At 43.9% G+C, this 23,434-nt stretch overlaps 1 protein-coding gene across 1 annotated transcript; it reads right to left on the minus strand.

Annotated features, from left to right (window-relative positions):
* Window positions 1–936: 936 nt before the first annotated feature.
* Window positions 937–14,434, minus strand: LOC147609106 (putative serine/threonine-protein kinase At1g01540). Its single transcript, XM_086788567.1, has 6 exons — window positions 12,733–14,434; window positions 12,488–12,592; window positions 12,287–12,400; window positions 12,021–12,191; window positions 11,776–11,905; window positions 937–1,781 (listed from the first exon to the last, which is right to left on the minus strand). Exons 1-6 carry the CDS (start codon window positions 13,443–13,445, stop codon window positions 1,551–1,553), a joined length of 1,464 nt encoding a protein of 487 aa, XP_086644693.1. The 5' UTR covers window positions 13,446–14,434; the 3' UTR covers window positions 937–1,550.
* Window positions 14,435–23,434: the final 9,000 nt, after the last annotated feature.

A 23,434-nucleotide genomic window follows, 5' to 3' on the forward strand; every position in this document is an offset into this window, starting at 1 on the left:
ATTGTTCACATTCTCAAGACTTTCTTCTTGATTTGTCTAGACATTTTTGGGCTTGTTTTTCGGAGACACATTCCATTGAATGTTCTGGCTTTTTGGTTGCCTTTCAAACTCTATAAAGACTTTTCTTTGACTGGACCAGATTCTGCGCATCGTGGACCATCTACCATGCTCGAAATCAGTATATCTTCTCTACAGATTCTACCCGATTGCTTCTTTATTTCCGGAGAGCCCTTTTCCAATCCCTTCGAGACTCTCAAGAAATTGGGAGACTTTCCTTCCACCAATTATAAGTGTTTGTTTTCACACTATTTCTACACTGAGTAATAGTTGCCTTGAATGTATATTTCTTTTTTTCCTAATGAGACGGTGCTTTCAGTTTAAAAAAGTGAGAGAGAGAGAGAGAGAGAGAGAGAGAGAGAGAGACTCTCGAAAAATAAAACCCAACATTAACATTGAAACATTTCAAATATTAAGTCGTAGATTCAATTTTTTTAATTCTAATTAATTGTATTGATCATGACAAAAGAAGGTCAAAATGATGCAATGCAGTATTGCAAGACCCCCAAGGTGTCAAACTACGGATTTTGTTGCATTTTACACTCTCCTCTATTCTATCATGTATCAATGCACGAAGACAAAAATAAAAAATTATGCACCTACACACACTCCTCCACGTGCCTTCCACACTCCCCAACTTGTAGCCTTATGGTGAATACTATATAGAAGACCATCTACATTAGATGCGCAAGGGATCTACTTTATCACGTGACACACCTAGACTCCAAAGAACTGCACGAATCATGTACATCAACTTCAAATGGATAAACCATGATACCTTCAAAATTGTACCCATGGGCCAGTGAGAAGCCGTGATTACAAGGGTGGTCAATGGTTACCAAAGAGAGAAACAAAGAGAATGTGTAACTCCATTCTGTGTTTCCTGCCAAGGGTGTCACCCCTACTGAAATTTCTTCAATCAATACCATAGTCGTTTACAATTTCCTGCAACCACATAGGGCACCTGCTGTAGATGCCCCATCACAATTTTCCAAGTGCCATGCTATATGTAACATGACGGACAGGTAACTAGCCCAAACGAGAATGGGACTCTCACAAAGCTGCTCCTTGTATAAAAGCAACACAAAAAAACTCTCTTTTTTCACTTGTTCTATAGTAATGGTATGGTGTTTATAGAATGAATGGCCTCGTTACAATGCCTGCTCCCAACCCAATAAGAGTTTGAGCTTCACTTGGAATGCTCCAAACACTCTTTAGGCTCCCAAATTATGTACACCCTAAATGTTATAAAAGACCATTCACCAGGCAAAATGTTCAAGCCACTCCTGCTCTATCTATGCCTTCACAATCAGATCTTGGATGTAATTAGGCCTCGTGGGAGGTCCACAACACCCCCCCCAATCCCAGAAGTTCTAAGAGGTGGCATTTCCCTACCAACTCACAACAATCTATGTAGTCTCTCATCAAGATTATGGCAAAGGCTTTTCCATTTGAAAGCAAATGCATACAAATGTGTAGTACCGCTTCTTCATTCAAGACAACAAGTTCCTGGCATCACGATAGGGGAAGTCATCTGACTCTAGCATGTGAACCACATGACCCATCTTTGGCCTCTTTTCAGATTCTGGATCCACACAGCGGAGGGCAATCAAAAGTACTCTCTTCAACACACGGGGAGCTGGCTTCTCTGTAAGGTTTGGATCCACCACTTCCTCTGAACGACGGTTTCCCACCATGACCTTCAACCAGTCTAAAAGATTCACCTGAATGACAAAAAACAGATTAAACCTCCCTCTCTCTCTCTCTCTCTCTCTCTCACACACACACACACACACACACAAAGTTACGTGCATCCCATACTTCGATGCCCATAATTCGATGCCATGGACATTATACAAGATAAGTTATGGGTCCTAAGGTTAGCACATCCCGCACACTGACATGTTGTGCCCATCTGCAAAAGATTGTAACCCTCTAGTATGATGTAATGCTGTCGAGGCATTCCGAACACTTACTCGACTATTTGGTTGGGTTTCCGAAGCCCTGTCAATGTCAAAGTCAAGTGTCTAGGTGTGTATGAACCGATTTCACATGGTACTAGTAACACCAAGACAAGGGGAAATGGTTATGTTTGCCTAACGGGCTGTGGACAGCCCATGGGCCACCCTTCAGATCGAGTAGCCTGTTCCCTGAAAAAGTGACATTCAGTATGGTCGTAAACTTATACCCAACACTTGGCATTCTTGGATTCACGAGTTTGAGGTCCACTTTGCAGCTATTTCCAAGACTGATAGGGAGAAAATGTTGTTGGCGACTTGTCACCTCTCAAGTGATGCATGAATATGGAGGCAAGGTCGGTTTAACCTTAGACAGTGTAGCCTATTACCAATGGGACCGGTTTGTGGCAGACTTAAGACGCCAGTACTGTTGGGTATTTCAGAGTCTACAAGTGTCTCCATTGGTGTGAACGTCCCTTATTAAGGTCTAGGTCAAAAGATGAGGCTTGATGCCTATAAAAGCAATGTACATGGTGGAAGTATTATCATAATTCATTCATCATTGTGTTGTGCAATCTCTCTCCATTGTGCTCTCTCTCTGTGCATCATTGTCATGGCTTGAGCTTCCATCTCATCTCTCTACTTGCACCCTACTCCACACCTATCATGGATAACTTTCATCCTCCTTAGTAGCTGCATATGTGTAATCCTAGATGCCAAGATGGCATTAGAGCTAGGCTGAACCACATCTGCATTTTTAGGGTTTCTCCATTTTCTCTGCTGCCCCACCATCAAACCTGCATTTTCTTCCATTCAGCCTTGCTGTTTTTTTCTGAACTGAGCCCGCCATCGTCTCATCATTCTCTTGCAAGAAAGGTTGATACCACTGGCTAGAAGGGAGTCTTCAGCCCTAAATGCAAGCATAGGAGGTCAACAACAGTCCCAAATCAGCGTCGATCTAACAGTCTATGCAAAATGCACATCATAGAAGCTGTCCAGCAAAGTCTACTTCAAGGGGCCAACATTCAGCCTGTCACATGCACTCTGCACTGCACTGTAGTGCATGGTGACAAACTGGCTCATCATCAACAGTGCAACATTTGTACAGTATTAGTTCCATTTAGGATGATATTTGTCGTACGCCATGACCCCATTGTAATCCTCAGTCTAGGATAAGTCAGGCACGAGCTACGTAGGTCATCCTCAACCATAGCAAGTCAGTCAGTCAGTCTAAGTCCCTTAACCCACTTGAAGAGACGCATTCATGGATATACAATCAGTAGAAACCTTAGGGTTTGCATTAGAAAGCATCCTGCATATTGCACATCATTCATGCATAGCAGCATCTAGACCATTGCAGGAACCCAAATATCAACCAGTATTTATCTAGGATTTTTTTGGTATTTTTCCCATCATTTATACATCATTATTAAGCATTTAACATTTATGGAGCAATCGGCCAGCATCTAGTACCAACCAACTAGCTACATTGCTAGTATAAATAGGAGGGATTGCTCCATTCTCTCATTCATCTCATAATTCAGCAAAGGAGAAATCAAGCGCTTGTCATCCTCAGCCTAAGGAGCATAAGCGATTGCAGTTTCAGCCACCTTTCTTCAGTGTTTGTCTCCTACAGTCCTAGGCGCTTCAAACGCATAAGCATTCCATCTACATCAGTAAAACGCATCAGTTCAGCATTCAGCCTTGCGTTTTCTGCATCCACACAGTTTTCAGCATTCATCATATCATCGTTTTGCTCCAGCCGCTTGGTGAAGGTAAAATGCAGCATTCATATTCATTTATAGCATTCATACTCAGCCTAGAACAGTCCCAAACAGCCCTCTCTCAGCCCTAGCTTTGCATCCCTCCCTCATACCATTGGGAAGAGTGCATAGGCTCGAGATTGGACATCTTTGGTGTTTCTACAACAATGTACAATTCAGCCCAACACTTGGTCTTCAGAGGTCTTGCGTTTGGCTTATCGTCAGTCACACCGTCAGTCTCTTTAAAGATAATAAAGCAAATACTATCTCGGTAACGGGATAGGGGACCCTTCAATGGGTAATTCGGGACCCCATACAGTGTACAGTTCTCATCTCTCTCTCTCATATCTCTCATAAGTTTGAAGTATTAAAGTGGATTGCTAAACTCGCGAAACTCCGGATACAGAAGACGGTGTGAGCATGTGTGTGACAGGATCCTGCAATACGAAGACTTCCGCTCCATGTTACACAGCCCATGACCCCCACCATCTGCAAATCTATTGGTTAATATAAACAGGGTTTTACAGCCCTCAAGAGATTCGGGGATTTCCTAGATTAAATGAGAAATTAGCGTTCTGCAACTTGAGAAATTTGCTATTTTTCTCCAATATGAAGATATTCATCAAATTGGAGATCCAGTGCCCGCAAGGATTTGGGATTTTTTCAACATTAAGCATCCAGCATCAAATTGGAGCTTTTGCATCATCAAAAAATTGAGGTTGTCCCTCTGTTGCTTTCAATTTGTGCATACACAGGTTCTCTGCCTTGGCCCCTAAGCCTAAACAGATAGCCGAGGTGTCCATCGCTTGGCAAAGACGACGGAATCTTCATTGGCACATCACCGGAAGTTACCATACGTCCAAAAATTGATCTATTTCCAGTTATTAGTCATGGTTTCTTTGCCCGGGATGTCCCCCAAAATCTGAATATTTTGTAGTCGTGTGTTCTTTGCCCGGAATGTCCCCTAAAATCTGAATATTTTTGTCATGCTCCTTTATTCCCGCTTTACCCTGCTTAGCGCAAGGGGGGGCGGGGGACCTTGATGAACTGATACACGCTATCTTTGTCTCCTGAGGCAAGACATCACCTTTGAGTCTTTCACACTGAGCCGTGCTACAAGAGCCTCAGAGCCATGCTTTTATGCCTCTGAGCCGATTGCGGGGTCTCTTTTTTTTGCTAGTGTTGGAACATAGAGACTATTGAAGGTTTGTGACACGTCACCTCCATCACTCCGAAGGGGGGTTTGTTGGGTATTTCGGAGTCTAGTAGTGTGTCCATTGGTGTGAACATCCCTTACTAAGGCCTGGGTCAAAAGATGAGGCTTGATGCCTATAAAAGAAAAGCGCAATGTACATGATGGAAGTATTATCATAATTCATTCATCATGGTGTTGTGCAATCTCTCTCCGTTGTGCTCTCTCTTTCTCCACCCCAACCGGTTTCGAGGGTTTCGAAATTCAATTGCACAAATCAAATGCCAATAAATTGGGAGCTTTCCTTTATGGGTTAGACTCCCAAATCCAGTGAGATGTCTCTTGATCTGACCTTGCTACCTTCACTCAAGCGTTTTCACTTGAGCAAAACGTCGAGATAAAGTAGAATCATGGAAATCTGGAGTCTGTTCCAACCCAAGACGCCGCAACTAAACAATACCACACTATTAATAAAGCGCCAAACTCACGGTCTGCCCTAACCCAGGCTTCAGAAGCTTCTAGCTCCAAGCTTTTAGACAACACACCCGCACTGACCACATACCAAAAGGCACATGCATGGATTCCAGGGGGGCAATTATCCATAGATGAACTACAAAAGTACCATCAAGAGAATAGATGTTTTTCCCACCAGACAGCCACACGCAACAAGCCAAGTTTGTCCAAAACTTCAGCCCGCAAATCCTAGCCCCATCACCTCCACAACGGTTGTCCTTGCTCAACCAGCTCTAGAAGAAGACCACGTACGACCAGGTAGAGTTCGACTCACCAGCAGCATTAGATCGAGTCATGCAACCGAGCCCCATTGCATTGATATGGCCCAAGCCTTCTTTGCGCGGTGGCAACATGGCTTCGACCCTGCATCCGACCCACTAGCTGGCGTTTCAGGCTTTCCCGTGACAATCTGCTTCCCAGGCCTCAGCAAGGAATACCTTCCTCTTCCCTCGATGATCGGTGGACCATTGGGAGAGTGATGGAATCTCCCCCCCCCCCCAAAAAAACTGCCGCTTCGTCCCTTGAACGGGACGCCGGGGTTCCATCCCTTTGCATCTGTATTCCCTAGCCGGAGACAGTGCCTCATGTCATATCCATTCCTTGCCTTCATGGAGACCCCATCATTCAGTGGGTGGAGTACTCAGGCCTTCCTAGCTAGTATTTCATTTGCAGGCAGATGGGACACCTCGCCAGAGCTTGCCCTCGGCACCAGTCCAGGAGACCGCCTCCGATGGTCACCCCCCCCACGCGGGGTCCCCGTTCAGATCTTCACCAAGGGGTAGAGAGAGGTAGGCTCTCAGGCAACCGAGCACCAAGACCTGACCGCAGACGACTCTACTGCTAGAGAGTGGCAAACCACTGGCATGTGATAGGACCATCAACCGACTACAAGAGCTGGGCGCCGCTGCCACGCGAGCTAGGCTGGAAGAGACTACAGGAGGATTCGGTTCTTGTAGATAACCGTTTCAAGCATTTATCGCAGCACCCACCCGTCGGTGATGGCCCCCCTCCAATCACTGCGAGGGTCCCTCCGGCCCCTTCGATTTGGCAGTCATTACCCCTCCGAGACTCCTCCAGTTCTCACTTTCCAATGAGGCCAACTGGCCCTACTAAACCCCCGGTGAACCCCTCATAGCACCATTCCTCTCCGATGGATCACTCCCAGCCGCTTCCATCTCCCTCTTCTCCGCCTCTACCGCCGCCACCTCCTCCTCATCATCCTCCATCCTTGCCTCCGACCCTTCCCGCAACAGTCCCCCTGCCCTGTTCTCTTCCTCTGATCTCACACTCCCTCCTCCCTCCGCCTCTCCAAAGCACTCCCGCCGACCTCTTGCAGTGCCCGACCTAGAGCGGAGGTAGCCGGCGAGCAACATCCACCGCTTGATTCATCGCTTCTCGAAGCCGGAAGAGATGACCATTGCCGCTTCCCCGGTGATGGCTCTCCCGCCAGGGTCCCTAGGTGGGCCCCCCAAGATCTCGGGACTGCCTGTGGATTACAGTTTCTTCCGATGTCTTCCGGTGGAAGGAACTGATATTTTCGAGTGGCTCCCATTCGGATCTGTGTTGTGTTTCATCATTCCAGACCTTCTACGCCAAAATGTGGCACGATGATCTTCTCCTTTCCCTTGAGTGTAGCCCTGGGGACGGAGTGGGATTCGGAGTCGGTGGCTGCCGCCATCTAGGGGCAGGCAATAGAGCTCTCACACCATCTTCATGATCCACGCATCACCGACGTGCTCACCCACCACTAGCCCCTGTTTAGGATGGAGCTGGGAGGCTTAGGCCATAGAGATCAAGACGGGGAGCTGGTGTCCTCCAGCCTAGAGGTGCTGCTATTTGTGTTCCTTCATATCTCAGTTGCAGTACCCCTCCCCCCCTCTTACAGATACCTCCATTGTGATCAATGGAGTTCAAAGTTTGCCTACTCTTGTGCTCGGATAGAGTGGCGACACATGGAAGACAAGATCCACGACCTGCCACAGAACTGATTGCGATTATTGCCCATCAAAACCCACGCCCAAGACTCTTCGAATGGAGGGCAGTTCCAATAATTCCGCCTCCCACAGAGATTGATATGCGGATAGCCTCATGGAATATTCAAGGTTTAGGGGGACCTCGGTGCTTTCAAAAGCGAGGCATCCTCATAGGAGAACTTCATAGAGCTACAATTGGGGGACCCATCAACATTCTTTTCGTCCAGGAGCACCATCTTTCCGAGGGGTGTACCCGCCGCTACAAGAAGATTTTACCAAGCAAAAGCCACACTTTTTGGTCTCCCTCTTTCGGCCCTCAGGGACGCGAGGAGGAGTTCCTATTTCTATCAGGCAGCGAGTAGCTCTTGCCGGCAATGACAGGCTCAGGTGTCAGAGTCTCTCGACGAGCATAGTGGGTTACCATTATGATCCGAGAGGACTGCATGGGCTTCCTCAATGTTTATGCCCCGAACGCCGCAACAGGTAGAGCCATCTTCTAGAGCACAGTCCATCATGCCCTTCCTTAGGCTGACTTTTGGTGCATGGGTGGAGACTTTAACATCACCGAGTTAGTAGAGGACAGACTCGGAGGAGGCACGGCTATAGTCTCAAGTGCAAAGTACTCTGCATGGGAGGGGTTGATCCTAGCACTCAAGAAACAGGACCCTTGGCATCTACCAGAGTTTGGGCGCAATCTCGAGAGCCTATGCTTCTCACGGAGCACCGGCCCCAACCTCTCGACTTGACAGGTTCTATGTGGATGAGTGGGCTTGCGGTCGAGGTGGCATGATCGGCATCTTGGCGAGCACCACTTTTCTTGATCACGCTCTGGTTATTCTGTCCTTATTGGACCCCTGGAAGGTTGGACAGGCGTGTGAGCACTAGGATTTCAGATAGCCTCATACAAGACCCCGAGATCTGCATGAGGATAGAGTAGATATGGGTGGGACTGGATTTTATCTCAGGCTCTACCACATGCACCTTGGATGTGGGCCTTGGTGAGATCAGCAGTTTTTTGCAAGAGGCAACACAAAGCAGATAGGAAGGAGTTCGTGAGCAAGAGAGGAACCTAAGGAGGGGTCTTGCTTCTCTCCAACGGCTTCAAGCGAGTTCCCTTGATAACCCGTGGATTGAGTGTCAGCTTGCTGCTGCTCGTATAGAGATCAGATCCATTGAGGAGAGCAGGATGGAGTGCAGGTACCATGCCAAAGCTTCCTTTTGGACCCAGGCTGAAGATAGAGTCATGAGGGACTTCTTTGAGATTAAAGGCCCCCCTAGGCAGAGAGATGGTATTCGCAGGTTACGTGGCTAGGATGGAGCTATTGTTTCTAAATTCTGACCCCCTCCCACGTGAGAGCCATCGCCACTGATTTTTTCCAATCCCTCCTCACGAGTGCCCCATTATCCCCACAAGTGATGGACGTGCGCGAGAGGGTCTGGTGGCACACGAGAGAGGTACTCCCCCCCCCCCACCCACGGTCCTTCTTATTGACTCCCTTCACAGCAAAGGAGCTAGCGGAGGCATTGACGGCTCTCCCTAATGCCCAGGCTTTCTTCGCCATTGGGATCTCATGGAAGGAGGCCTTCAATGAGATTATGATCATACGTGCCATGCCAAATAGGCTTTCAGAGGCTTTGATACACTTGATTTCTAAGGAGGGTGGTCACAGATTGGAGATCCGACAGTGGGGCCCATCCGCATTCTTGGGACCGCCTACAAGATCTTAGGCAAGGCTATCAACCAGAGACTTCATCCTTTCCTCCCTGACTTGATCCATGACACTCAAACAGGTTTTGTTCAGGATCGGAGCATTCTGGACAACATCTTCACCTTCTGGGAGGCAACAGCTTCACCAAGGATGCGGCAACAGGACCTCATAGTGCTCCTTCTAGACTTTGAGAGGGTTGATCGAAGCTTTCTAGAGGGCACGATACACCGGATGGGGTTCCCAAAGGAGTGGATTTCAAAACTTTACTCGGCCTCTCACAGTCAGGTTCTCATTATGGGAGCCCGAGGCGACAGATTCCCCCTTTCTCGCTCAGTCCGACAAGGCTGTCCACTGGCACCTTGCCCCTTTTCTTATTTGTCGCCGAGGTAATGAGCAGTTTCCTCTTAGCTCAAGAGACCGGGCTTCAAGGATTACGTCTCCCCCTCCGTACTCAGGAGGAGCTGCTGAACATAGAGTTTGCAAATGCCACGGCAGCATACCTATCTGCAGAGATGTCGGAATCTCAAAGATTCACTGAGGCGATCGAGATCTTTTGTCGCGCATCAGGAGTGCATATCAATTGGCACAAGTCGTGTGGTTTTTGGGCAGGCTCTGCACCCACCCCGACTTGGCCCCCAGTTGAGGCTTTCCAGTGGATCTGGAGGGGCACTCCAGTCCGCTATCTAGGATGCCAGGTGGGCATCGATATCTCTCCGAAGCAACAACTCGCCCGTCTTCTTCTAAGCATTCGGAAGAAGCTTTTGTACTGGAGCTCTGCAACGCTCTCCTTAGCTGGTCAAGTGGTGGTGGCGAACCGGGTCCTTCTTGCCACCATGTGGTACATTACTTCTTGTTGGGCCTTCTCCCGAGCATGCATTGGTCAGGTACTACGATTGATCCGGAACTTCTTGTGGATCGGCAGTGATGGAAGGCTTGCCCAGGACAAGGTGGCCTAGAGAGTGATCATTTAGCCACAACGTAGAGGGGGCCTAGGCATCATTGACCCCACCATTCAGAGCCGCGCCCTACTAGTCAAGCTGATTGTTAGAGGACTGGTGGTGAGCCTTGGAAGGACTTCCTCTTGGCCTGGATTTCAGCCCGTACCCCAAGCCTGGGGGCCTTGGCTGCAGAGCACTAGATGGATCTTCACAGAGATGCAAGCCCGCAGATTTAGCCCAGCTTTTGAGGACAAATTTGTAGCCAGTCTACTCCGTGCTTGGGATCACCTCAAACCGGCCCTTGAGCAGTTAGCTCCAGTAGCCTCAGAGGAGCGTCTTCAGTAGCCCCTGATCTAGAACCCCCTGATCCGTTTACCTAGTGGCCATATGTTGGGGGCCCAACCTCATATATCATGGGAAGTGTTGAGCATAAGACCTGCCAGGTCCCTTGGAGATTGGCTTGCACACAAGCAGCTACCTCCGGAGGCTCACAAGAGAGGCCGGGCAGGGAAGACTCAGCCTCGACATCGACTCTACTATTCCCCAGGAGTGGCTAACACCTATCCCAAACCCGTACCCCCCACAATGGCTAGGCGTGTTTACTGGGCATGATATTCTCTTGTCAGTCCATGGCACGGACGAGGGTTGTGGTTTGCTCACTTTTTCTATTGGTCCTCCCCATGGCATATTAGAGAGATCAAAGCCCCCTTTGGAGGATTACAGTGGCTGCACCTTACAGAGGGTGAGGGTGATCAGATTTCACGCACATGAGTGACACATAGACACCCCGCCGGCCAAGGTGGCTAGAGAGAGACTCTAGCCATTATGATTTTGGGAGAGCTGGCCCCACACACCTCCAGTGGGACCCAAGGGGAGTGGACTTGGTGTGATCCTGCTAATCAGGAGGAGGCTTTGGATCCCTAAGCTTAAATCAGACTGCTTTTCCATTATGAAAAATAACAGCAGCATACTGTGGCAAGAATAATAGCAAATGTTTAAGCAAAAAAGTTGAACTAGAGCCAAACTAATATTAAGTCTAGCATGATAGAGGGCAAAGGGTACCAGATGCACGACCAGACCCAAACCCTCCAGCTACATCAGTTGCACTACCCAACAGATCCATCCAAATGGTCATAAAAACTTTTGCCCTAACCACCCCTGTTTCAAGATGAGCACGAGGGGTGTCAGATGCATCATTGCATCACATAAGATCCATGTGGACATAATGGATGAAGGCTACATAGGGGGAAGAGAACCCTGGCCCCTAAACAAGAAGCGAAATGGCGAGTGAGTAGAGTAGCTGCATGCAGAGGAAGAGAGTGTACCAACCACACCATTAGACATCATACACTTGCTGCGGGAGAAGGCCGCATTGCAACCTTGCAGTAACATAACATACTTGCACTGCAATCCCACCAAGGGCTCTGCTTACCCTAATTGTGAATTGCTCTCACTCATTCGCTATATTGCAGAAAGTCTTGCAGTTAGATTATCACCATGCCCATACAAAGAACAAAACTCATTCAGCTACCTGATATTTGAAAGTGCTTGTGAATAGGTGCTTGTGCATAGGCATCAACGGAACATAGCATGAACAAAACTCATTCAGCTATCTGAAATTTGGAAGTGCTTGTAAATAGGTGTCGATGAAACATAGCAAGCAAGGACCTACCTCTCCAGTAGGCCTGGCATAATCAACTGGGTCCCTGCCTGTGATGGTTTCAAGAAGGAGAACACCAAAACTATAGACATCACTTCTCTCATTCAAAAGACCGGTACTAGCATACTCAGGAGCCACATATCTGAAAAACCAGTAAAACAAGTATAACTCCCTCCTTTCAGTGGCAGATTTATAACACATGCATACACTTACCCACATTTGCCTTTCACAAACTGATGATACATTCACATGCTTACCCAAAGGTACCCATCACACGGGTTGTGACATGGCTTTTCCCAGCCCCTAACAGCTTTGCAAGCCCAAAATCAGACACCTTGGCATTCCACTGACTGTCTACCAAAATGTTGCTCGATTTGATATCCCGATGAACCACTTTGGGTTCTAAAGCCTCGTGCAAGTATGCTAGTCTGTAATTTGTCACATTTTCTAGCAGTTAAGAAGCAACAACAAGGGCAGCAGAAAGAACGAGGAAAACAAAGATTTACAGAAATTCCAATGTTACGCTTTGGCAGTGCCGATGATGATTCTCATGCGGTTCTCCCATGTGAGGCTGCTTGAAGACCCATGTAGCCATTGCTCCAGGTTTCCATTATCCACATACTCATAGACAAGCATCCTGCAAGGTGTGATGGACATATGTGCTGCTTAGAAACAGAACAAAAGTGTCTATGAAGGTGCAAAAATTAGCAAGTATTTCAAGTACCTGTGGGTGCCTTCCATGCAGTACCCAAGAAACCGCACAAGATTCTTGTGCCTCACTCGCCCAATAGCTTCCACCTCCACGCGAAACTCCCTCTCTGCTTGTCCCCTGTAACGTGATGTCAACAAGTCCGTGAGAAGAAGTGTATTTACAACTCTACACTCCCATGTCAGTAAAATTGTAGGTACCATAACTTCCCCCTCTCAGAAAAACACAACCGACATACAACAGGTCATCGAACGACTTACATGTTGTTGAGAAGGCTCTTAACAGCAACCATAGTCCCATTGCCCAGCCTGCCTTTGTAAACAATGCCATAGCCACCTTCCCCAAGCACATTAGACTTGGAAAACCCTTCTGTGGCAATCTGCAGATCCCTCAGAGTGAACCAGTGTCCCCACCCAAAATGCAACTCTTCCCCATCCATGGACAATGCAAGCTCTCCGCTAGAAGGGGGTTGGAAGTCACCATCTCTGGGAGCACTCCTGCAAGCCTCTTGCTCTCCAATGGACAATCCGGAGTGGGGTATAAGATGTGAATTCTGCTCGTACAGAAGCGACTGTTTCTCCACAAGCTCCCTGCTGAGGCCTCTGCTGCTACGCCTGTCACCACTAGAGGAAGCCTTCCGAGACACTCCCACACGGACCAGCACCTTCTCAGGCTCTCCATTCCCTGAGCTGTCAGTGATTGTGAGGATGACTCCGCCACCTGTAGATGGCACCACTCTGTCCACTTTGACTTCCTTGATCTCCTTGGAGTCTGAAGGGATGGAGGCGGTGGACTGGAGCTTCTCTGAAGCCAGCATCTTCAATTTCTTGCGTGATATGAGCCAGATAGACAGGATGAAGAGGATGAAGACAATGAAGAGGCCGACAGCCATGCCTATCAGGACCCACAGCTTAAGGCCGAAGAGGGTAGTCTTTTGCGACATCTTGTTGCTGAGATCGCCATCGTTGGCCATGGTGTGCAAATCAAGTGTGTGGTGGGCATATACATGTATCTGCAGGTCAATGTGTTCTTCACAGGATCAACACTTTCGGGGAGAAATCCAAGCGCGCCATTTGCCCATTCCACTCTGCACTACCAGGACTTAAAATAACAAAAGGAGAGAGAGAGAGAGAGAGAGAGAGAGAGAGAGAAACAAAATCATGAAGTATGTTTGCGGCAGAGAAATGTGTAGTGCTGAAATGGCGACAAGAGAGGTAGGTCGAGGGGAAACACGCAGAGAAAAGATCTCAAACTCTTCAATCCTTGCAAAAGAAAGGCTTGGTGTAAACGTAGGGTGCGGGGGAGGAAAAGGAAAGAGTAAGAAGAGGAGGAGAGCGCCTTGCTACCTGCAAGCCCACCGACCAACTCCACCAGCAGCAGCAGAACAAACAGGTTTGAAAGCCTAGTTGATGATACCACTACGGTGACAGTGAAACAACCATAATTCAAACAAAAGCCTCTTCTTGCGATGGGTGCCAGCAACTCTTCTTGTTGTTGCAGCAGCAGTAGTAGAAGAAGAAGTTGTTGTTGTTGTTAATCTATGTATGGAATTGGTGTTGAGGGGTCTCTCTCTTCTTACGACTGTTGAGAGTCGTGTGTGTATGAGAGGAGTGTGGTGGGGCGGTAGCCCCCTCCACCAGAAAGATGGGGCGGGGGAGGGAGGAAAAAGCACGACCTTCTACAAGGAAAGCAGGAAGAGGAGCAGCAGTTTTGGCGCTGCGAGCGGAAGGGGGTAGTGTGATGTGATCGATGGTAGTGGAGATGACAGCATCGTGCGAGCGGAATCCGAGAGAGACGAAGCAGCTAGCTTGGCTAATTTATCGCCTATATCTATTTATTATTTAATCAAAAAGGGGGGGGCTCACACATGCCTCCAAGCTTTGGCTGGCTGGCTGGCTGGCTTGATGTGGGTTCGTTCGTTCGTTCTTGCACCAAAACGGCTTCATCTTGTTGGGTGCCTGCATTTGACAAACATTGGGTGTGCCATCATATCATCATCCAGCATGCACATGCACGTGCACACTCAATGATATCCCCTCATACATGCTACATAAGCATTCACTATCTTTAACTTTAGCATTCATCAGAAATCCTCCTTCAATTTAGATTCTATAGGACACTATCCTCAAAATTCTCAATTTCCTTGAGTAGTGTGATTTGGAATTTAAGGAAAAAGGAATTTATACATACATTAGAAATTCTACTTAGATTGGACACTATCCTCACAATTCTCAATTTCCTTGAGTGTGTGATTTGGAATTTAAGGAGGAAGGATGATGACCTATTTCTCTCTCCATGCATGCATTCTTTATGGTGCCCACTTTTTAACATTTTGGCCTTCAAAAACTGGAAATTTTAATTTTAGCCGTGAAAAATTACATGTAAATGCTAAAAAACTTGCAATTTTCTCCCCTTCACTTCAAATTTGATGGACTTTGCTAGCCCATCATAGGCAAGCTTGCATGCAATATATCCAACCTCTAACTTTTTTATAAAGGGTCTAGTAAGCAATGCCCTTTCAGTGAGCAATGGACTTTTATTTTGAGCATCCAACACACATGCCTTTCTTCTATGTCAAGTAAAGCAAGTTAAAATAGTAAGCAAAGTTCATATTTGGCCATCTTGTTTGTGCAAAAATAAACAAGCCAACTCAAGCAAAAGTAAAGGAACCCTATGTTCCTCACTATTCTTAGGATGCTACCATTTCAAAGCAACTAGTTAGTTCATCATTCATTCTCACAGCTTAGGCTTTGCATGCAAATTTGCATCATGCTCAACTAGCTATTATCATTTCATCATGCATAATATTGTAGAAAGGAGATTAATAAGTTTCCAACCTTCCGTGACAAAAGCCCTTAAACTAAGCCCTTAAGCTACTTTTCTTGAAGTTGGTAAGGTAGAATGAGTAGTATCCACTCTTCTCAACAACTCAATCACATCTTAAATCTCTTTTGTTAAAAGATGTGGGCTTTGGGTCACTACTTTTATCTTAGGCATGACCCATAAGACAAAGACAAGTGTCCATGAGCGATCAAAAAATCATTTAGTACACACATGTTTGATCATTAAAGCTAAACTATTTCATATTTGACTATCAATTATTGTACAGTAAAATAAACAAATGAAAAAATAAAATTAGTTATTGTATGTTACTCTTTGGTTTCAATGAAAATTAAATGGAAGGGAGAGGAAAGGATGACTCATTTTTGTACCTCATAAAAAGCTTAATGATAAGATCATGCCAATTTCTCACATAAATATGTAGACATGACATTGTAATCAACGTCATTATGCTCACTTCATGTGTTGCTTTATTTATATTTTCTCATAAACTCGTCAAATTTTCCATAAAAAGTCATGTACTCTTTTACTTAGAAAATAAGCTATTAGTTGAGCAAGATATACTCAAATAAATTTCTTTGAACCTTTTACCTTTGCTAAAATGTGGCAATAGTACAACACAAAGGGATGATTTCACTTTGTCATTTTTCTTGCCTTGATAATAAATAGGATGCAAATTGTGAAAATCAATTCTTATATTTAGTAAATAATCATCGCTTTTTGGGTCTATCATATACTTCATACTTTTGAGGCACTATGATGTTAAGTTACATGATTATAAATATATGTAGGAGAGATAAGCTCAAAAAGGCTTTACTTCTATGCAATAGATATGATTCTACTTTTAATTAAATTTCAAAATAATAGCTATCCACTTGATCTATGAGAACTTAAAAACCTAAATCATCACCTTGATTTGAACTTTTACCTACATTATGAGACATTCATACTAATGAGACAATGCACCATTTTAGAACTCATAGGTGGAGTTTCCCCCAGCATTCCAAATGCTACCGTGATCATTAGGATGTGCCTTTTATGAAAAAGACTCGTTATAGCCATCTTTGCAAGTTGAGCCTTTGATATGACATCATAAGATTTTCTCTTGTTGTGAATAGTGTAATTAAAAGAACAACCTCAAAGCCCCAAGATAATACCCCTTGTAAGAAGTTATGCAAACATCATGGTGTTAGTATGATAAACTCTCTCTCTCTCTCTCTCTCTCTCTCTCTCTCTCTCTCTCTCACACACACACACACACACACAAATTAATCAATATGTCAAGCAAATTTTATGTTATTATATACACTAACTCATTAATGTTAGTAAATTTTCTTTGGTTAAAGAATCATGCTTTGAATCCTTTAACTTGGAAAGATATGCAAGCACTTTCTACATTCAAAAAAGGTCCCACTTTTTGTACAAGGCAAACCCACCTACTTAAAAGGTCATTGAGTTGCCACCATAATTTGCACACCTTGCAAAAACAATAAATATTTTAAAACAAGCATGACTAAGGTTGGGGATATGTTTCACACATGTAGTATTGTGTGGTAACATGTCTCCTTTATAATGTCAAGATAACATATTCATGTTTGTCAACACATCCCTTTGTAATAACACTATGTTGAATACTTTTTGGGTTTATCCTTATGTGTCTTATTACTTACTCTTGATAATATTCTCATTCCTTTGGGAACTTTGATCATCAAGGTGTCTTCTCACTTTACTTTAAGACTTCATGTGAGTTGTTTTTACATCAAGCCATTTTTAGTGTAGAGAATAGTTGTAATACTTATAAGGAAAATAGAGGCATAAGACAAATGGTGATATGTGCCTTCTCTCCATTTTCTTCCTATTGGTGTTTCAACAAAACCATGGTTGTCGATTTTGTAATAATGTAGTGTTTGCATTAGTATTTTTAAGATACACATACACATGGGGCATGGGGCTTAGGGATATTTACTCTCTCTCTCTCTCTCTCTCTCTCTCTCTCTCTCTCTCTCTCTCTCGGGGTTTGGTACACTCACCCAGAGGCAGACCCACATCGACATGATACTTCCTAAAGGACCATTACAAATTTATTCAATCGGTAGAGCCCATTACCCATTACAAATTTCTTCAATCATTATGCATCCACATCAGCAAAGCCCATTGCCCACACTAGTAGTCTAGTCCTCCACCCAGAGGCAGACCCACGTTGACATGATACTTCCTAAAGGACCATTACAAATTTATTCAATCGGTAGAGCCCATTACCCATTACAAATTTCTTCAATCATTATGCGTCCACATCAGCAGAGCCCATTGCCCACACTAGCAGTCTAGTCCTCCACCCTAGAGGGGTCCTCGTTGTTAAGCACAGCACTCTAGATATGCATCCTTAACCAAGTGCATCACAACCCTCCATTAGACACATGGGGACCTAGGAGGTTCTTTGATGCCATGAAATGCTTCCATCACAGAGATCATATACTCTCTTGACCTTAGGATATGTATTGGCTGAGGAGGGCATTAATATTAGTCGATCATGGCTAGTTTCTTCCGTGCAAGGTCACATGCTAACATAATCTATATATATTGGTGATGGTCATTTTTCCATTTCAATTATTTATTCCATGGCTCAGTATATCAATGGTATCATTGTATCACCTATGGTCTCATAGACCCTTTGGATCTTTCGTAGCGGTTAATGTTACTTTCTTTCTTTCTTTCATAGAGGTTAATATTACTTTCTTTATTTCTTTCTACGTGTTCTTTTATATCACATGATCGCAGTCAAGAGCGTAAATCATCATACTGAAGGTCTCTCTCTCTCTCTCTCTTAGATGACACTCCATCACTCCGAAAGAGGCGGTTGTTGGACATTCTTGGAGTCCAGTGGCGTAAACACTCTAGGTGTGAACACCCTATTTTTAAGAGATAAAAGATAAGGGCCCCGGTGCCTATAGAAGCATTTGTACATGGTGGAAGTATCATAATACAATCATTCTTGTGTGGTGCAACTCCTCTCTCTTGTGTGGTGCAACTCCTCTCTCTTGTGTGTGCTCTCACATATCTCTCTCTCTCTCTCTCTCTCTCTCTCTCTCTCTCTCTCTCTCTCCCCTATCTTGGCACCATGTTTTGTTGGATATTCTAGGAGTCTAGTGGTGTGAACACTCAAGGTGTGAACACCCTCTTATTAAGATATAAAAGATAAGGGACCTCGTGCCTATAAAGGCATTGTACATGGTGGAAGTATTATCATATTACAATCATTCTTGTGTGGTGCAACTCCTCTCTCTTATGTGTGCTATCACATCTCTCTCTGTCACTCTCTCCTATCCTAACACCATGTTTACGTATAATTGTAGATCTCTCACACCATACAAACAAACTCTATTGTCTTCCCTACATTTCCTTTCCCAAATGAATCTCTCTCTCACTCTCTCTCTCTCTCTCTCTCTCTCTCTCTCTCTCTCTCTCTCTCTCTCTCTCTCATACACACACGTGTGAGCATAATTGATACTAGCATAAAAATCACCCTTTTCTATCCATACAAACATGGAAAAGTTATGATGAGCTATTAAAGATGTGAGTATCAAGAAGGAGGAGGGGTGGTTGGAGCCACAAAGGTGGAATTAGCCTTGAATCTAGGTTAGCTATTTGGAAATCAATGTCCACCCTCATCATTATCACTGTGCGAGTGACATTTTGTAGGGGCCCTTGTATGAGAATTCAAGCACCCATTAATCCATGGTTTAGACAATAGACATTGTCTGGTTAGGAGAAAACTTATGTAGAATCGACACCATGGCAAGTAGGAGGCATGTTAGTATGGGCTAATTGGTTGCACTCTTGGGTAGAAGGAGATCTTACAGGGACACCTTCTCCTTAGGTTGCAAGAACCATTGTCTGGGTGTGCCTAGATGACCCTAGATGGGTCTGAAAGCTCCACAAAACCACAAATCCTTTTTTTAGTCTAAAATGATTCCAACTAAGTGATATGGTCGATTCGTCCATTTGGACTAGTCGTAGGGTTGTAGACTTTAGCCGATGACCTATGATATATTACTAACCCTAAATACTATATATATATGTACTAGATTGATAGTCTTCATTTCATATCAAGATTAATAGCTTTAGATCTATCTTTACCACATTTATGTGCGCCCTTATATGTGTATCACATCTATTGACTTGGTATTTGGTTGCCCATATTCTATGGTCATATTTCCCCAAGGTTAACACATAGACTACTTAGCATAACAAAGCATGGGATTATTTCATTATCCATAGGAGATGTCACATCAAGAAGTGGTTAGGAGTTACCCATGAGTTACATGAGAGTGGATATGTGGGGCAAGAAGTTGTTATGGAAGTTGAAAGGTCACATGGACAAGGTCCCTTTGTATGGAATGGAAGAGAGAGAATAGAGTATGGAATGAATATAATGTTTTTTCTTGCCCCTACATGTGTGTTTTTCAACGAGAGTCCCTTATTATGTGTTCCATTTAGCTCTTTAGCACCTTGTTGATGGGCTTAGACCAGTAAGCCATAAACACTTTGGTGATCTCATGGGTTCTAGCCTAGAATCCTATTTGTTATGATAGCACACTTTATTCTCCCATTTTTCACCTATTTTATAATAAGATGATTTAAATTCATTTAGTCACTAGATGAAGCTAGTAATCATCAAAATCATGTTTGAGGGAATCACATGTGTCTTCAAAATGTGTATTGTCTCTTAATGTCAAAAATACCTAGATTCACTTTATTAGAAAGGAAAATGATGGAGGAAATGGAGCACAATGATAAGTGAAAGTCTATTAGGGAATTATCGAATAAAGAATCCAAGGTTGAGTCAGCATGGTAAGACAATGAAGACCAAGAAAGCCCAGTGGAGTCTTTGAATGCACCTAACCCGGACGATCTAACTTGCATTGATTCATATTTGTGTATCTCTGGCTTGTATGGTAATGTTTTGCAGGTTGAGGATTCAATCAAAACATATCCAAATGAGAAGATTTTTGATGATGTATGTTGTGTGATAATGATGTGATTACATGTAGTGACATGATTTATAATAATGCCGATAATGCCACGGTTCCTCATGAAGAGGATGTTTCATGTGACGTTGATTATGACTCTGATGCATGTAGTGGTATAGTTGATGATGCCATCCTATGTTATGATGATGCTATGGTATGTGATGCCCATATGGATGATAGTGTGACATAGTTGTATGTTTCCATTGATGATGCATGTTTGGAGAGTCCCATTAATGAGCAGCCACATGATGATGCACTCTTTTCAGGATGCTATGCATGATGATGCTAATGAGGATATGGTTTCTCATGATGAGAGTGTTATATGTGAAGATGTGAAAACATATGATGATGCTTTGGAAAATGCCTTAACCATGGATGTAGTTCTATATGTGATGAATTCATTGCCTATGATGTTGTTGCTCCAGTTACTTATGACAGTTCACTAGATGAAGCTCTAATTTAGTCATATGATGTTAATGATTTTGCTAATGAGCATGATATAGTTATGCACATGCATGGTCAAGATGTATGATAATGGTCAAGATGACTTGCCACTTGATGTTATTTCATTGGATTCGATTATGTTGCATGATCCGAATGACTTGCCACTTGATGCTATTTCATTGGATTCGATTATGTTGCATGATCCGAATGATTTGCTGATTATTAAAATTCTTACGACTTATGATCCAATTACATGTACTTCTATGAAGGCTATGGAACGTGCTTTTGTTTAAATTCTTATGACTTATCATCCAGTTGCATGTACTTCTATGAAGGCTTTAGAACATGTTTTTGGTTTTGATGTAGATTTGGATGATTTGTACCCTATTCATGATTTGGATGATTTGTACCCTATTCATGATCTGATATTCCAAGTATTTGAATTTTTGTGACTGTTCGAATATTCGACTATCTAACCATCCAACCACCCGATACCGACAGTTTGAACATCTGATTGTGCCCGACTATCTAATAGTCAAACTATCCAAGAATTCGATTGTCCAACTATTTGATAATCTACATTCAATGTTTGCTAGTTCACTTTCTGACCATGATAGTCCAACCATCCCATCATTCGACCATCTTGACTTTTCCAATGAGGCAGTTCTTCATGTTGTTTTACCACTACTACTTGAGGTGGATGTTTTGCATACTCATTCTTGGTGGTGGATCATGCCGATCACTTTGATGCTTTGCAAATCACCCTTCTTGATAATATATATATGTATGCTTGGGTACAATAGCTCTTGCATTATTTAGAGGTTATTGCACATGATTTTGTTTTTTTGGACCCAATGGCATGCTTATTGTCTTTCTCACCGTATGATGCATTTCATGTCACTTACTTCGGCATCAAACTTTCAGGTAGATACTCCTCCATAGTCACATCTTCTTCTTATTAGGTGGCATTAACTTGGTGGATAATTTTTCCACACCAACATTTTGGAGTCCGGCTCTCATTGAGCTATGGTTTTGGAGTCCGGCTCTCATTGAGCTATGGTTTTGTAGGGTTAACTTCTATGATTTGATTTGGGATATCTTGTACCTCATAGGAGCATTGTTATCATGTGGGTGTGAATGGATTGTTAATATCCTTTTACCTTGGGTGTGCCATGTGTTAACTTGGTATTTAGTCACCCATATCCTATGGTCATATTTTCCTAAGGTTAGCACATAGACTAGTTAGCATTAGAAAGCATGGGATTAGGTCATTAGCTATAGGAGTTATAAGATGTCACATCAAGAAGTGGTAAGGGATTACACATGTGTAAGAGTTACATAAGAGTGGAGATGTGGGGTAAGAAGTTGTTATAGAAGTTGAAAGTTCACATAAACAAGGATATTTAAAGCCCATTTGTATGGAATGGAAGAGAGAGAATAGAGAATGGAATGAATACAATGATTTTTCTCTTACCCTACATGTGTGATTTGAAATGAGTGTCCCTTATTATGTGTTCCATTTAGCTCTTTAGCACCTTGTTTCATGGCGCAGAGGAATAAAAAATAAAAGGATAGCCTACCTTCGTGCACTCGCTCTCTCTCTCTCTCTCTCTATATGTGTGTGTGTGTGTGTGTGTGTATTCTTCTTTCAACATGCTGGCAAGCTTGGAACACAGAAAGGAGGCGAATGTGGTGAGGGAGGGTGGGTTGCCCTGCGATGGTGGCCTCTAGATCTACATGGAGAGAAGAGCAAAGGCGGGGAGGCAAGTTTCTAGAGCTCCATAGAGGGGGATGACATGGATGTAGGGCTAGGGAGAGTTGTGGCTTGCATGTCACCTTTGGGAAATTGGATGTTGTGCCTTTAGCTTGTGGGTCATGGCCCTTTACATGGTATTACCTTATAAAATTATCCTTACTCTTCATTTATGACTTAGCTTAGGGGTGGATTAGGAATAAGACTCAAATGGTCATGATGAATCAAAGGTGACACTTTTTTCCTCAATTCATGCTGTTATATAATGCACTAAATTCTCATCAACAGAGAAGGAATGAATATACAATAATACATAAGTATGTGTTATTCATCTTTGTAAGTATGTGTAGTCTTGTATTTGTAACTATATAATGCACTAAATGGGGTGCTTTTTTTGGCGAGCAATTACGGGCAAGCAGTTTTACAAAACTAGTGAGAGGTTGAAATTGTAACACATAGGTACCTCTAACATTACTCTCTCTCTCTCTCTCTCTCTCTCTGTGTGTGTGTGTGTGTGTGTGTGTGTGGATATTGACACATGTACACACCAACACATTTCACACTTTTGCAAGATAAAACTCGCTTCCATACATGAGACATTGAATACAAAATCCATGGAAAACACTAATGAGTGTTCTTGGTTGAAATCGTAACACATAGCTACCTCCTAACATTTCTCTCTCTCTCTCTCTCTCTCTCTCTCTCTCTCTCTTAGGTTATTGATACATGTACACATCAACACATTGCACACTTTTACAAGATATTGATAAAAGTCGCTTCCATACATGAGACATTGAATACAAAATCCATGGAAAACACTAATATGTGTTCTTGAAATCATAACACGTAGGTACCTCTAACATCACTCTCTCTCTTTCACACATTCTTCTCTCT

Source organism: Cibotium barometz, chromosome 52, assembly GCF_041138505.1.
Source record: "Cibotium barometz isolate CiBa-2024 chromosome 52, ASM4113850v1, whole genome shotgun sequence".
NCBI classification, from domain to species: Eukaryota; Viridiplantae; Streptophyta; class Polypodiopsida; order Cyatheales; family Cibotiaceae; genus Cibotium; species Cibotium barometz.

What these genes read in the sequence shown, in the direction of transcription:
- LOC147609106 (XM_086788567.1), bottom strand. Translation starts at nt 13,445, where the DNA reads ATGGCCAACGATGGCGATCTCAGCAACAAGATGTCGCAAAAGACTACC. An exon ending in TGCATGGAAGGCACCCACAG is followed by an intron (nt 12,401 to 12,487) that starts GTACTTGAAATA and finishes CACACCTTGCAG; the next exon opens with GATGCTTGTCTATGAGTATG. An exon ending in ATGCCAGGCCTACTGGAGAG is followed by an intron (nt 1,782 to 11,775) that starts GTAGGTCCTTGC and finishes TTTGTCATTCAG; the next exon opens with GTGAATCTTTTAGACTGGTT.